At 37.6% G+C, this 13,843-nt stretch overlaps 1 protein-coding gene and 1 long non-coding RNA gene across 5 annotated transcripts in view; one reads left to right on the top strand and one right to left on the bottom strand.

The window, feature by feature from the left end:
* The window catches only part of NUF2 (NUF2 component of NDC80 kinetochore complex), a 30,966-nt gene extending 22,285 nt beyond the window's left edge, over window positions 1-8,681 (bottom strand). Inside the window, exons 1-6 of one of the 4 annotated variants that reach the window (XM_036833657.1) lie at window positions 8,561-8,681; window positions 5,778-5,895; window positions 4,983-5,125; window positions 3,711-3,785; window positions 2,649-2,725; window positions 2,075-2,136 (exon numbers count right to left, since the gene is read on the bottom strand). In XM_036833657.1, the coding sequence (XP_036689552.1) occupies window positions 2,075-2,136; window positions 2,649-2,725; window positions 3,711-3,785; window positions 4,983-5,105 (337 nt within the window). In that variant the 5' untranslated portion in view covers window positions 5,106-5,125; window positions 5,778-5,895; window positions 8,561-8,681. The other 3 variants (XM_036833666.1, XM_036833677.1, XM_036833683.1) reach the window with 3 other exon arrangements.
* A 106-nt stretch (window positions 8,682-8,787) lies between these two features.
* LOC118885205 overlaps window positions 8,788-13,843 on the top strand; it is a 38,696-nt gene continuing 33,640 nt past the window's right edge. The window contains exon 1 of the long non-coding RNA XR_005017464.1: window positions 8,788-8,938. This is a non-coding gene — a long non-coding RNA (uncharacterized LOC118885205). The remainder of the gene's footprint in view (window positions 8,939-13,843) is intronic.

Below are 13,843 nucleotides of genomic sequence, written 5' to 3'. Positions count from 1 at the left end.
CAAATATCTGTTTGCAGGTTTTTGTGTGGACATGAGCTTTCAACACATTTGGGTAAATACCAAGGAGCATGACTACTGGATCAAACAGTAAGAATACATTTAGTCTTGTAAGAAACTGAAAAGTGTCTTCCAAGGTCACTATACCATTTTGCATTCCCACAAGCAGTGAATGAGAGTTCCTGTTGCTCCATATCCTCATGAGCATTTGGTATTGTCAGTGTTTTAGATTTTTGCCATTCTAACAGATGTACAGTGGTTAATCAATTACTTTTGACCAAAGTGCCAGGGTAATTCAATGGGGAACAGATAATCTTTTCAATGAATGGTGCTAGAATAATTTTATAACCATATGCATAAAGGAAAAAAAATGAACCTTGACCTATGCCTCCGATGATATACAAAAATTCAGGCATTAAACAATAATAGCTGAAACTACAATACGCTTACAGCAAAATATAGGATAAAATTTAGCCAAATAAATCCTTAAGGCCAAGATTTCTTGGTAGAACACAAAAAATAGTTTTATGAATGACAAAAGAAAAACAATGATCAATTAGAATATCCTAAATTGAAATATATTTTGCTTTGAAAAGACACAGTTATGAAATTAAAAAGGCAAGCAACAGACCAAGAGAAGATACTTTCATAACACATACCTGATAAACTACTTGTTTCCAAAATATCTGAAGAAGCCTTCCAACTCAATTTAATTTTTAAAAAGTAGGTAAATGATTCAAATAGACACTTCACCAAAGACATATGGATAGCAAATAAGCATATGAAAATATGCTCATTATTATCTAGTCATCAGGGAGATGTGAATTAAAACCATGAGATACAACTAGACAGCCTCTAGCATGTCAAATTAAAAACCTACAATATCAAGTCCAGGGAGGATGTGGAGCAATTGAAACTATCACATATTGCTAGTGGTAATGCACTAGCTTCATGATACAGCCACTTTGAAGAACAGTTTGGCAGTTTCTTAAAAAGCTATAGCATATACTTACGACGTGAACCAGAATTTCTACTTCTAGTATTTACCCAGAGAAATGAAAACATGTGCATACAAAGATTTGTACACTAATGTTCACAGCAACTTCATTCACAATGGCCAAAAGCTGGAAACAATTCAAATGTCTATCAACTGGACAATGGATAAACAAATTGTGGTATATACTTATGATACACTATTATTCCAAAATAAAAGAAACAAAGTACTAGTAAATGCAATAACATGGACAAATCTCAAAAGCATTATGCTAAGTTAAAGAAGCCAGACACAAAAGACTACAGACTATATGCTTTCATTTACATGAAGTTCTGAAAAGTCAAAAAATTATAGTGATAAAAAGCATATCAGTGATTGCAGGTAAAAGGGGGTGACCAAAGGAAACTGACTTCAGAGGAATGTGAGGGACCTTTGGGAGGGTCATGATTGTGGCACTGGTTATATAACTGTATATATTTGTTAAGATTTACTCAATTATGCATTTAAAATTGGTGAACTTTTGTGTAAATTATATGTCAATAAACAACAACAAAAAAAGGAGGAGATCCAAAAGAGGATAAAAACAAATTTTTAAATAGCACACCAAATATCTTTCAACATAAGATAACCTGATATATAAATACAAAAGGGTCAAATGAATAAACGGACACAAAGTTAGGAGAATTTTACATTTTAATATAATATCATGACTATTATCAGTGTTAAAAGGTACTTTCTTCATGGTAAAAAGTAATTACTACAGTTGATAAAACTGGTATAATTAACCCACTATGCAACATCATAGCTTGCGTATTATTTGTATTCATATTCTCAAATTTACAGGACATTTTTCAAATGTAAGGAGTTAAGAAAAACTAATCAGAAAAACAGCTTTTCTGTGGCTTTACAAAGGAAAAATTTCCAATAATAGGATATGAAAAAATTCATCCTTGAGAATCAGATATACTTTCTAAATCCAAGTTCCTTGAAGTCTTTTCTCTTTTTTTTTTCACATTTATTGATGGAAAGGTAAAATGTTATATTGAAGCCAACCGTTAAAAATTGTTTTAAATTCTCACTTACTTGGATATAGAATATCAGCAATCTCGAAGTCATTCACCCGACAGATGGGCAGAAATGAGTCCCTTGAAGATGAAGTGGAGCAAGCATATTGAAAAGTGTACTGTGAATTACATACTAAGCCAAAGGGCATAAACATCTTATTTTCAAAAAGATTTCTGGATATATTTCTCAATGTCAAAGGACCAAGTCAGAAGTCTACTACAATATATAATCCTACAGCACTGAAATCTACTTTTTCTGCATATTACACAAATATTCATGTAATACCAAGGTATCGTTACAGATTCTAATAAACAACCCACACTCTTTGAGGTACTAGGACTCTCCAAGAATGCAAAACCCTCCAACAATTTTAGACTCACAGTATCTTAATACATCAATTGAATGAACTGAAGGTGCCACAGGTGGAGGCAGTTAGCTGTGTTTGCTGAAAGTGTACAATTTTGGATATTTATGGGATGGAGTGGAAAGAAAAATAGTAGAAATTCCCTCCCAAAGAAAATAATGTCTTTAAGAAAGCTGAATGTAATGTACATACGAATGTGGACTAAGAAAATAATGACTCTTTACTCACAAATGAATAAACAGATTGCTGACTGGTAAGAAGCCTTCCATTATATGTGGATACATGACTTCAGAGTTCACTGGCATCTAAATGAAATAAACCAGAAAATCTAAGTTACACATTGATTAGACAAAATGAGAAAAATCTTCAACCTCAAGAAATCTTAATCATAGATTACAATCAAAATATATTAACTTATTATCATTAATTTAAAACAAACAAGCAAACAATACAGATCCTGCCACAAAACTAGAGTTGTCATTAATATTAATAATGCTAGGTTCACAGTCAGTGCTCAATAAAGACTTTTTAAATGAATTAAAAAATAAAGGGGTTATACTCAAATAAAGATGTCAAAAATAAATAAATAAAGGGGTAATGGTTAGCATTTACAAAATATCAGGTATTATGCTAAGTATTTTCAATATATTCTTTCTTAATTTTTATAACCACAGTAGGAGAGAGTACTATCCCTATTTTATAGACAAAGAAACTAAGCTTTAGCAAGGTTTCGTAGCAAATAAGTGACAAACCCTTTGATTTTTAAATAATATATAATATTGGTGAGACTCTACAGATATAACATTTTTGTACATCTTCAGATGATGCCCTGATGATTTAACAACAACAGCAAAAAAAGATTAAGAAAAATAATCTTCCTACTAGAAATACCTAATTTGCTAAAAGCTCAATTGCCTTATTTCAATTGTTTTCAATCTTAGTGCGTATCTCCTACTCTAATTTGGGAGTCCTTCCTGAGAAGAGAACAGTATCTGTAAAGACTTTGTTGTTGCTTACTATAGTCTCTGAAGACAAACTGTAAATCTGTCAATAACTGCATAGCATCAATAACTTGTGTCATTTAGGTCTTTAGTAATAGTTTTCATCTTACTAAAGCTATCAGTATAGGCCATTATTATGCCTAAGATTCCCGTGTAAGTGACATTAATTTTAAATAAGCCTTGATTTTGTTAAAAATAAAGTCAAGAACTTCCCATCCTGAAAACCAGTACTCAATGTAAACATGAGAAATGCAGCAAAAAACATAATTTTGCCTCATCTTAAACCCACCATGTAAAAATGCTCCAGTCGAATTCCATATACTATCTGTAAAGCTCTCATGTAGATCATATGCAAGACTTCAGGCTACAATAGAAAAATAACTTTTAATACTCTGTTGCACCACTATCCCCATTGCTGTCCAATATTACAGTAAATGGATACAAAGAAGAAAAGAGTGATAACATTACTCCAATCCCCTTGAAATATTTCTTAATTTTTCCAAATTTTAAAACACCTTATATACTTATCAGTTTGCTCACATGTGATAAGTGTCAATAAGATCAGTTGTTTAAGCTTATATACAGAATGTCAGCAAGTATATTCAAATCCAATCCAGGCAATCTATCCACATTAGGGAATGGAAGATGGGTTAGTCTTTCAAAACAGGTTGTCAGACATATGACAAAAATAATGAGGGTGTATTTTTTTAAAAAGAACATGGGAAACCTTGTTTGGTGCCTCAGATGTTAAGGTTAAGATACCTTAGCTGTTAAAGTGACTACTATGATCGAGGAGGTATAAATTTAATAGGATAGTATGGGATTTTTAACTTTTATCTTCTAAATCAGTGGTTCCCAAATGCTGGCCTATAGAACCTGTTCTCATCCATATACAAGTTCATTTATTCTGAGATTATTTGTTCTATTTGAAAGAATTAAAGAGGCATCAATATCAAGAAGTTTAAGTTCTACATCATTAAACCAGGTTTTATTATGTTATCACTTCAAGATGAACACAGGAAACTGGAAGGAGACTTTGGGATTTTCTGTGACACATGAATAGTTCTTTTTTGCATTTAATAACTAAAGATATAAAGAACAGTGTCTGTCAAAACAAGTCAATTCCCCCTTGGGGCATAATGCAAGAAAATTAATCTGTAAGCTTCAAAAGAAGACTGTTTCTAAGCACTTTTTCTGATTGGAAACCACTTGGAGTTAAGTTCCTTCAAGCTTTACCAATAAATGATACCCTCAGACCACTACTCCGATAATAAAAAGTTTAATATACTTTAATATGCCTATGGTTTAGAAGCTTTTTTTTCAGAGTCGGGGGAGAAAACAACCATATTAAAGATTTGAATTCCTAATGGGAATGTAGAAGTTGCCCCACATATAAACTTAATGTTATTTTAAAATTACACTAGGTGAGAGCGTTTCTCTGGATTAAAATGACTAGCCTATATCAAATAGTAATATACATGCCTTTCCACATTCTATAGACCTAGTAGTTTAATTTCTTTTCAAATAACATTAACCACATGCAAACACAATCACATTTTACCTTGGGATTTGGAGAAAGATCATTCTTGGAGAGGTTTTTACCATCAGCTCCTGTTAAGATTTTGTTTCGAATATGAACCACAATTTCAGCTACATTATATCTGGGGAAAGACAAAGTTTCCATCTTGGGAGTCTCCTGTTAGTCTGAAGGAATTGAAAACAAAAATCAGAAACATGGCACAACAGGCAGTTTTCATTATGTAGAAGCTGATAAATATAAGGACAAAATTAACAACCCAAGGTTGAACTATATTGATAGTAGTGTTAACTACCATCAAATCATCAAACATCCTAGTAAGATAACATGAAAGACCATATATATATATATATATATATATATATGTATATATCTCCTAAAATAACTTTTATTCTAAAGCAACACAGTCATTTTCTAGTTTTCCTAATGCTGTTTTCTTTCATATGGGAAAGAAGACAGGTTGAACAGACAGATGAGAAACTTCTTTAAATCTGGGGGGCACAGAGTTTAATAAGATCTATCCTGAGAATTAATCCTCAAAGCAAGATATATAGGCAACACTATCAGCAGAATCTATACACAAACAACAGCAAAACAGCATAAATAATAAAACTGTACTCTGATTTAACATTCTATTCAATGTACACACAGTGAGATGATTAATTAATAAGGTTTGAGATGTAAGTAGGAAGAGAGAGAAAAAAAAAACAACTGTAATTGGCAGGAATTCCAATCACTAGAGTGAGAACTTGAAAAATAAAATAAAATAAAACAAAAAACCACTTCCCCTAATGTCCTTAGATAGTAAAATATTCCCACCTGTGTTCTCCTAGAGCAGTAGTTCTCACAACTTTGGACACACTTTTGGTTGTCAGGACTAGAGTGCGGACGCTACTGGAATCTGGTGGGTAGCAGGCCCAGCATGTTGTTAAACATCCTGCAATGCAAAAGGGGGCCAATCAACAGAAAAGAATTATTCAGTTCAAAATGTCAATAATGCTGAGGTTAAGAAACCCTACCCTACAGCTAGCACTGAACTCTGTTATAATACTTGCCACAGTGTATTGTGATAATGTTTATAGAACTCTGGCACTGCATTGTGAGCCAACAGTAAGCTAAGACACTTTCATTTTCTCCATATCTCTAGCTATGCCTAACAGAATAGCAATAGTAACAGTAGTCGTAGAAGCAGCAGCAACAGAAGCCACTTTCTCCACCACTCAGTTAACAATACTTGGTTCATTACTTATGGATCTCCTACTCTCTAGAGAAGCAGTGTGAGCCCAGAGATCCAAAGTGAATACACTCACTTTTGCAAACAAACTGAAATGACCCACAATTCTGGAAATCTATTTCTTTAGGCTCCTAATGTTTCTCCGAATGTTAGGGTTAAAAGGCAGCTTTGGCAACTTTAACCACTGACAAATGCAGGAAGCCATTCTAAAAGATGATTAACAAATAACTTCTCAGTTCTGCTTAAACACTTGCAAACATCACAGAATTCACTGTCTCAGGGAAACTTTCTGTCTACCTTAGTATGTCTCTAATAATCAGATAACTCTCTCTCATACTGTGTAGAAATATGTTTGTTGTAACTCTTACCTTCTGGTCCTACTTCTAGTCATTGCAACTACATAGAATATATTAATCCTTGTTTTTATGACTCCACTTTCAAAAACGTGAAGAAAGCTATCATATCTCTGCTTAGCCCTGTCTTGTCTAAGGTAAGTATACTTTAAGAATAGCCACATATGACTTTGTTTTAAAAAGTTTACCATTCTACTCACTTTCCTCTAAAATTGTTTTGTCAATGTCTTCTTAAAGTGTAATGCTCAAATTGAACACAATACTCCAGATATGGTCTACTTAGAGCAGAATATCAACACAGTTGATGATGGTCACTGCTGATCTTGTGCTACTATAACACTTATTGACAAATATATATATGTGTGTGTGTGATTGACTGAAACTCCCAGAACTTCTTCAACATAGCCCGCTTCTCCATGACTTATGTGACTTCGTAGCCAACAAGCCAGGACTTCCCCATGTTCTTTTTACATAATTGATTATTTGAACCTTAAGCAAGGATTTGCATTTCCTATTATTGAATTTCCCATTATTCCCATTTCCTATTATTGAACTTTGTAATTTGCATTTCCTATTATTGAATTTCCTATTATTCCTATTTCCTATTATTGAATTTCATAATTCCAAGCTTTCCTTCTACAGCCAGAATCTTTTTGGATCCAGATTCTGACACCTCATATATTATATGTCCTTTTCAACATAAATATGCATTCTATATTTTCACCTAAGTCATAGATTTAAAAATCATCAATTGCCCAAAGACTGCAGAAAAAGTCAACTTTCCAAAATAAACTATATCTGGATCAGAGATGGTCTCAATAGAGAAAGAGGTGTAAAATATCTTCATTAATTATTATCGCACATCCCTCTCTTCTAAAGTCTTGCACACTGTGCTATCAGATGAATCTGTATAGAACACCAAATGCATCATGTAACATCTTTACAAAAATACTTTAATTACTCATCCTACCCACCACATCAAATAACCTCATGAATTTTCTGTTACAAGTTAGTCTCCTTCAAGACGTTTCCCAAATTTCCAATGTTTCCTTTTGGAACCACCTCCCATAACCAATTTCTATCTTTCTTTGATAGTACAACTTCAGTTCCAATTCATTCATGTGTGTGTGGAGAGAGGGAGGGAGAGCCGGACAGAGGAGAGGGAGAGAAAAGGACAGAGGGGAGAGAGGGGGAGAGAGGCCTTCCAATACAGTTTGAGCTCTGGTGGGATAAAGTATATAAATGACCTAGTATATGTAAAGTGACCCTCAGATCGCCTACCAAGTAGCAGGCATTTACTACTAATTACCCCTCCGTTCCTCATTTATTTGCAACACCACGATCCTGTGCACAGTAGGTATTGAAAGAATACCGATTAAATTTCAGACACTTCATTTTTCTAAAATAAACTAGATCGTGGAAATCAAACTCCCAGGAAGCAGAGGCTAAACAAAAACAAAGAGAAAAGACTTCCAACCTCAAAAAATTAAGTAAAAAGTTTCCTGAACTCATTCAGGGAAAATGATCGTGCCACGCATGCAAAGCGCCACGCATACACCGCTCTCTTCCTCTGACTTTTGGATTAAGTATGATATTTTTGCCTTTTGATTTTTGGGTTTGACTTTGGTTAAGCGATGTTTGAGCAACGGAGACTTGTCTACAAAGACAGTGGACCAGCATCTGCAACCCCATAACCTTCTAAATAACTGGGTTAAAAATATACAAATACAAGATTTAACTGACCAGCTGCACCTCAAGTTTCTTTTCCCGTAGTCTATGCTGTACCAGCAAACACCCATTCGTTTCGTAGGAACTGGGCTCAGGTTGTTTGGGGGACAAAAATCCAATAAAAACGACCTATGAGCTTTCCCCTACCTCCCAGGGGCTGGCTTCTCCAGCCTCCTCCCCAGCTCTATGCGTAACGAAAACACTGCCAGGCTCCGGCTGGCTGCTCCGGAGCGAGAGGGCGCACTCAGTCTCGCGTCCTCTGTCCGCGAGTGTCTGCGCTCACCTACCGCACTAGCCGCCCACAGGAAGGCTACGAGTCCGCGGAGCAGATACAGGCGAACTCAAAAATCAGCAAACACCGACCGTTGTCTCTTTTCAAACCTGCCGCCTCTTACTGGAAGTCCCGCCCCATTCCGCCCCGCCCACTTCCTGCGCTCCGCCGCGCCGGGTGCCGGTTGGGCTCAAAAGACACGAGACGGCTGGTGCTGGAGTTGCGAGAGAGGACGCTGGGCTCCGAGCGGAACTATTTTTCGCGGAGTTGGCGTCTAGTCGGACCTAAATGCCGCAGGAAACGGGAGCGCCGCGGTTTGGGGGAGGAGTCCGGGGCTGGTACGAAGTTCCGCGAGACCTTTGAACAGTTTTGGCGTCCGAGGTGAAGAGCGAAAGTGAATAGAGGGTTTCTGGAAACAAGCTAAACTCAAGGGGCCAAGGGAAGGAGGACGTGGGGCTCTCAGTGGGGCAGGGTAAGTCATAGAGTCTCAGAGTAATAACACCGATATTTTTTGAGCGTTGATTGAGACGCCAGGTTCTGTGTTGGATGCTTATAGGCATTATCTCATTTAGGCTTCATTAAAAAGGGAAAGGGGGCTAATAGATACTATCATCAAATGAGGGATTAAATCAGGGATATTGTGCAACTAGCCCAAAGCTGTGCGCAGTAGTTCACAAGTAGCATAACCAGGATTTGGACACAGATCATCTGATTCTGCGTTGGTGAGCCTAATTTCAAAAGGTGGGAGCAGTCTTAACAGTTCATCTGGTCAAATCCTTTCACATTTACAGGCAAGAAACCTGGGGCTCAGAAGTGATTTGTTTCCACTTGTATAGTAAGTGGCACTATCTAGTGTAGAACCCGTGTCCTTTGTTCTCCCTCCCTTCATTCATCCCTATACAGGAGCCAGGCACTCCCGGTGCTAACAACATTGAACTGTTCCCCAAATTTGCACGTCCCAGAGTGAGTTGGATTCTTCATATGATGCGTGGCACTTCATACATGATCACAAGTCTGGGTCTTGGTAGCAGAAGATACGACTGGCCTAATTGTCGGGGGTGGGGGGACCATTTAGTTTTATTATGGCTTGGAACTCTAGAAGCCGTAATAGGACTTGCTTCTGACTGCAGCGTACAGTATTATCTAGTGAGGGTGGTGTATTGGGTGGGAAGTCTGCACTGAATCAAGTGAAAAATAATACTGGAAAGACTGTATTGAAAGTACACAAATTCTGGTGCTTTGTTGTAGGGGGGTGGTGGAGGCTATACCTATTGATATAGAAATTTATACCGATTTGAAATAAAAATACATTTCATATTCAGTAGTTTAGGGCTTCCTTTTCCCTTTTCTATGTCCACTTACTGATGTAATTCTCAAGAGTCAGAATCTAGTAAAATTCAAAACTGAGTTAGAAAATAGATTTTTAAAAAAATACTTGGAGTGAGGAGAGGAGAGAAAAAAGACCTTTCTCATTGGCACTTACCAAATCAAACTGATTACTTGTGCATGCACATACTCCACTAGGCGGTATCTTCTTAGAGGCAGGGTAAAGGACCATAGCTAGCATAATGGCTGAGAGCTCAGCTCTTGAGTCAGAAAGAGCTGGGTTTAAATCCCTCATCACGGGGCTTCCTGGTGGCGCAGTGGTTAAGAATCCGCCTGCCAACCCAGGGGACACTGGTTCGAGCCCTGGTCCAGGAAGATCCCACATACCCCAGAGCAGCTAAGACTGTGTGCCACAGCTACTGAGCCTGCGCTCTAGAGCCCGCGAGCCATGACTACTGAGCCCGCGTGCCACAGCTACTGAAGCCCGCGCACTTAGAGCCTGTGCTCCCCAACAAGAGAAGCCACCACAATGAGAAGCCTGCGCACCACAATGAAGAGTAGCCCCTGTTCACTGCAACTAGAGAAAGCCCGCACGCAGCAACGAAGACCCAATGCAGCCAAAAAAAAAAAAAAAAAAATCTCTCATCACACTGCTTACTATCTGTATGGACTCAGGCAAGTTGTTTAACCTAAGTAAACTGGTTTATGCATCTTTAAAGTAGCGATAATATTTTATAGGGTGTCATGAAGATTAAATGGATTCATTCAGGTAAAGTGTCTGGCAGAATTGTAAGCACTCGATAAGTATTACCTGTTATTTTGACTATTATTATTTATACATTGTCCTAGTAAAATATCTTGCAAATGGTAAGTGCTCGACAAATGCCTGAACCATTGTTAAGAGTCCAGACAAGGAAAGAGTGACCTATATGTAAACGAAGAATAGAATGGACCATATGCAGAGAGAAAAATGAGGTGAAGGAAGAGCAGGATGACTCTATTTACAACAAAATAATTGTTTATTTGGTGGATAATTTTACTATAGATATGGCAAATTGATAGTTATATTAGAAGTAAAATTAAGAAAAAACGAATGGGTATTTATTCAGATTGTCTCGATTATAAGGGTAGATCTGATTTTTCAAAATTCAGTTGTCTGTTACTGGTCATTGTGAAGTAGAGGGCAGAAATCCAGAAATCCCAACCTAAACTTTCTAGAGTTTTGTCATTATCCTTAAAGACATTAACTACAGCAGAAAATTAGACTCCAGTACTCTTTATGGCTGTAGCATCTTTTTTCCCCTGGACCTATATACCCTCACATGCTCTGTATCTGCTCTTATATTTCATTTTCCCTGTCAGCTCTCCTGCCATTACCTCCCTTCCCAGCCTAGACTGCATGGTTTATCAACATCCAAACTCCCAGCATCCCTTGCCTCTGACCCCAGTGCCTGTCAAAATCCTAACCCTGAATCTGTCCCATAAATCCCCAGCTGGGCACCCTGGAGAAAATCACACAAAGTGATGTACAACAGGTTCTTGGTCTGCAGCTTCAGCTCACCCCCAATTCTTGACACTCCTTTATCATTTGTCAGTTCCCTGTCTTATAACTTGCAGTGATTTCTCATAACTACCTTGCCGTCTTCAGCTTCAACTTATCTTTTTATTTGAAGGTGACTAGAGTAGTGTAAAAGATATTTTTCAAGCACTTAACACACATTCACATGCATCTGCGACTTTTATGCCAGTTTCTTTTCTAATTTTAATTCCATGTTCCTTTTCTAGATTGCACTTTAGATCCTGGATGACAGACCTGTAAGGACTGAGCAGAACTTTGACTGACAAGATGGGATGCTCAGTGAGACCATGGCAGCCTGCAACTAGGACTTTATCTTTAATTCAGGTGGTGGTCCTGTGGTAGCTAGTGCTTTTGGTTAAAATTTTTTAAATCTCTTTTTTAAGTGACAAGAATTCCAAATTGTTGTTTCTGCTTTGTTTTAAGTGGGTCAATGAGGATGAACAGTTGATTCACTTGGTCTAGTGTGGTAGGAATAGATGAAATACTCAGACTGGGTCCTACACCCTCCTTGCCATCAAGCACCCACTTATTTGAATATAGAGATTTCCCAGGGGCCACAGACATTTCCAGCAACCTTGTTCCCAGTTAATTGAGAAAATTCAAGCCATCATGCAGCACATTCCTTAACTTCCTGCCCACCCATTTCCCTTACCACCACATTTATCTGCCTCTCTCTTATTGATCTCAGAAGATGAATAGTGCCTACTCCTCCTGTGCTATTAATCAGTGCCTCTTTCTAGACCTCTCTGCTACATTTTACACCATTAATCAGACCCTTCTTGAAACCTAAGTCCCTTTGCTTCTCTCCTGTGTCTTCTGCCTATCGTGCTTCTTAGGGGGCTCTTTCTCTGCCTGCCCTTTATACAGTGTAAGTTTCAACCTTGATTTTTCTTTTTTTTTGCATAAATCTTCTCCTTCAGAGTATCATCCATTCTCATTGTTTTAATCTATTTGCTTAAGGATCCAAAAACTACTGCTATCCCTGACTTCTTCCTTGAGATTCAGATGTTTATTTCCTTGCCTCCTAGATAGATGCATTTGGGAGGGCTCATGAGCCATTCAAATTCTAATTTATCCCTTTCTTTTTTTTCAACTGCCCAATCTATCTCAGTGTTGCTTCGGGCCTTACAACCCTCACCTGCATCGCCCACTTTGTCTTCTAAGTAGCAGCCGTAATGATCAGTCTTAAATGTAAATCTGACTATTTCACTGGTCTGGTTAAGCTTCTACAACCCCTCCCACCATCACCTCCAAGACAAAGTCCAACTCCATAACCTGCACCTTGGGACCTCCATGATCTTGCCACTGTTTATGTTTCCACTGTCATCTCCCATCACACCCACTGCCCATTCATGAGGCTGTTTTATACTTTGAGACCTTTTCTTATTCTTGTTGACTCCATCTGGACTGTCTTGATTTTCTTTGCCTGATCCCTACTTTCTTTACTTACTTTTCAGATGTCTTCTAAGAAGCCTTTCTCTAATCCACAGTCTGAACTAGTTGACTTTCCTTCTGACTTTCTAGGTATAGATTTATTCATTCAAAAAATATTTATTGAGCCTCTTATTTTATGCCAGACACTAAGCTAGGTACTGGAAGTATAATAATGAACAAGCATATGTGATAATAATCAATCTAATAATTGACCTAATAGAGCTTATACTCTCATAGGGAAGGGAGACAAGTAATTAAAAAAAAAAAAAATTGTGGTTTAGTCTGAGTGGCTCCATGCAGGAGACTAGCTAGAAATTGGCCAAGTTAAAGGGTGGAGGGCAAGAGAGGTAACAACTGTGAAGGCCCAGACATGAGAGGAGAGCACAGCCTAGGAACAGAGATTCTAGACACAGGGCTGGGAGGTAAAGAGGCACCAGATCATGAAGAGTATTACTAGTCATGTTAAGGCGTTTGGACTTCTTCTTAAAAGTAATAAGACGTTTAAAGGGTTTCAACAAGATTAGGTTTGTATTTAGGTGATGACTAGCTGCTGTGAGAAAATAGAATTGAAGAGTGGCAAGACTGAAGGAAGGAAAACCAGTTACGACCTCATTGTAGTAATCCAGGGGAAAGAAGATGGCAGCCTATACTAGGGTATTGCCAGCATGGATGGAAATAGATCCCACTGGAATTCAGGAAGTAGAAGTGGCAGGACTTGATGACTGAATTGGGAGGACAGAGGTGAGAGAAGTCAAGAATGAGTTCCATAAACAAGTTTTAGTGAGGACCCTATTTGCTATCATATGTTCATGGTCTAGACGTCATTAGACATTGTAGATGCTTGATAAATATCTGCTGAGTGAGAGTTTTCTGGCTTGAGCCCCTAGATAAATGGGATGCCATTCTCTGATTTAGGAAATAAAGAGGTGAACTCATTTTGGGAGGTGACTGGTGATTGAG

Source organism: Balaenoptera musculus, chromosome 1 (assembly GCF_009873245.2).
Source record: "Balaenoptera musculus isolate JJ_BM4_2016_0621 chromosome 1, mBalMus1.pri.v3, whole genome shotgun sequence".
In the NCBI taxonomy this organism is placed as follows: Eukaryota; Metazoa; Chordata; class Mammalia; order Artiodactyla; family Balaenopteridae; genus Balaenoptera; species Balaenoptera musculus.
Note: the sequence above shows the minus strand (reverse complement) of the source record. Positions and strands in the feature narration are given on the sequence as shown.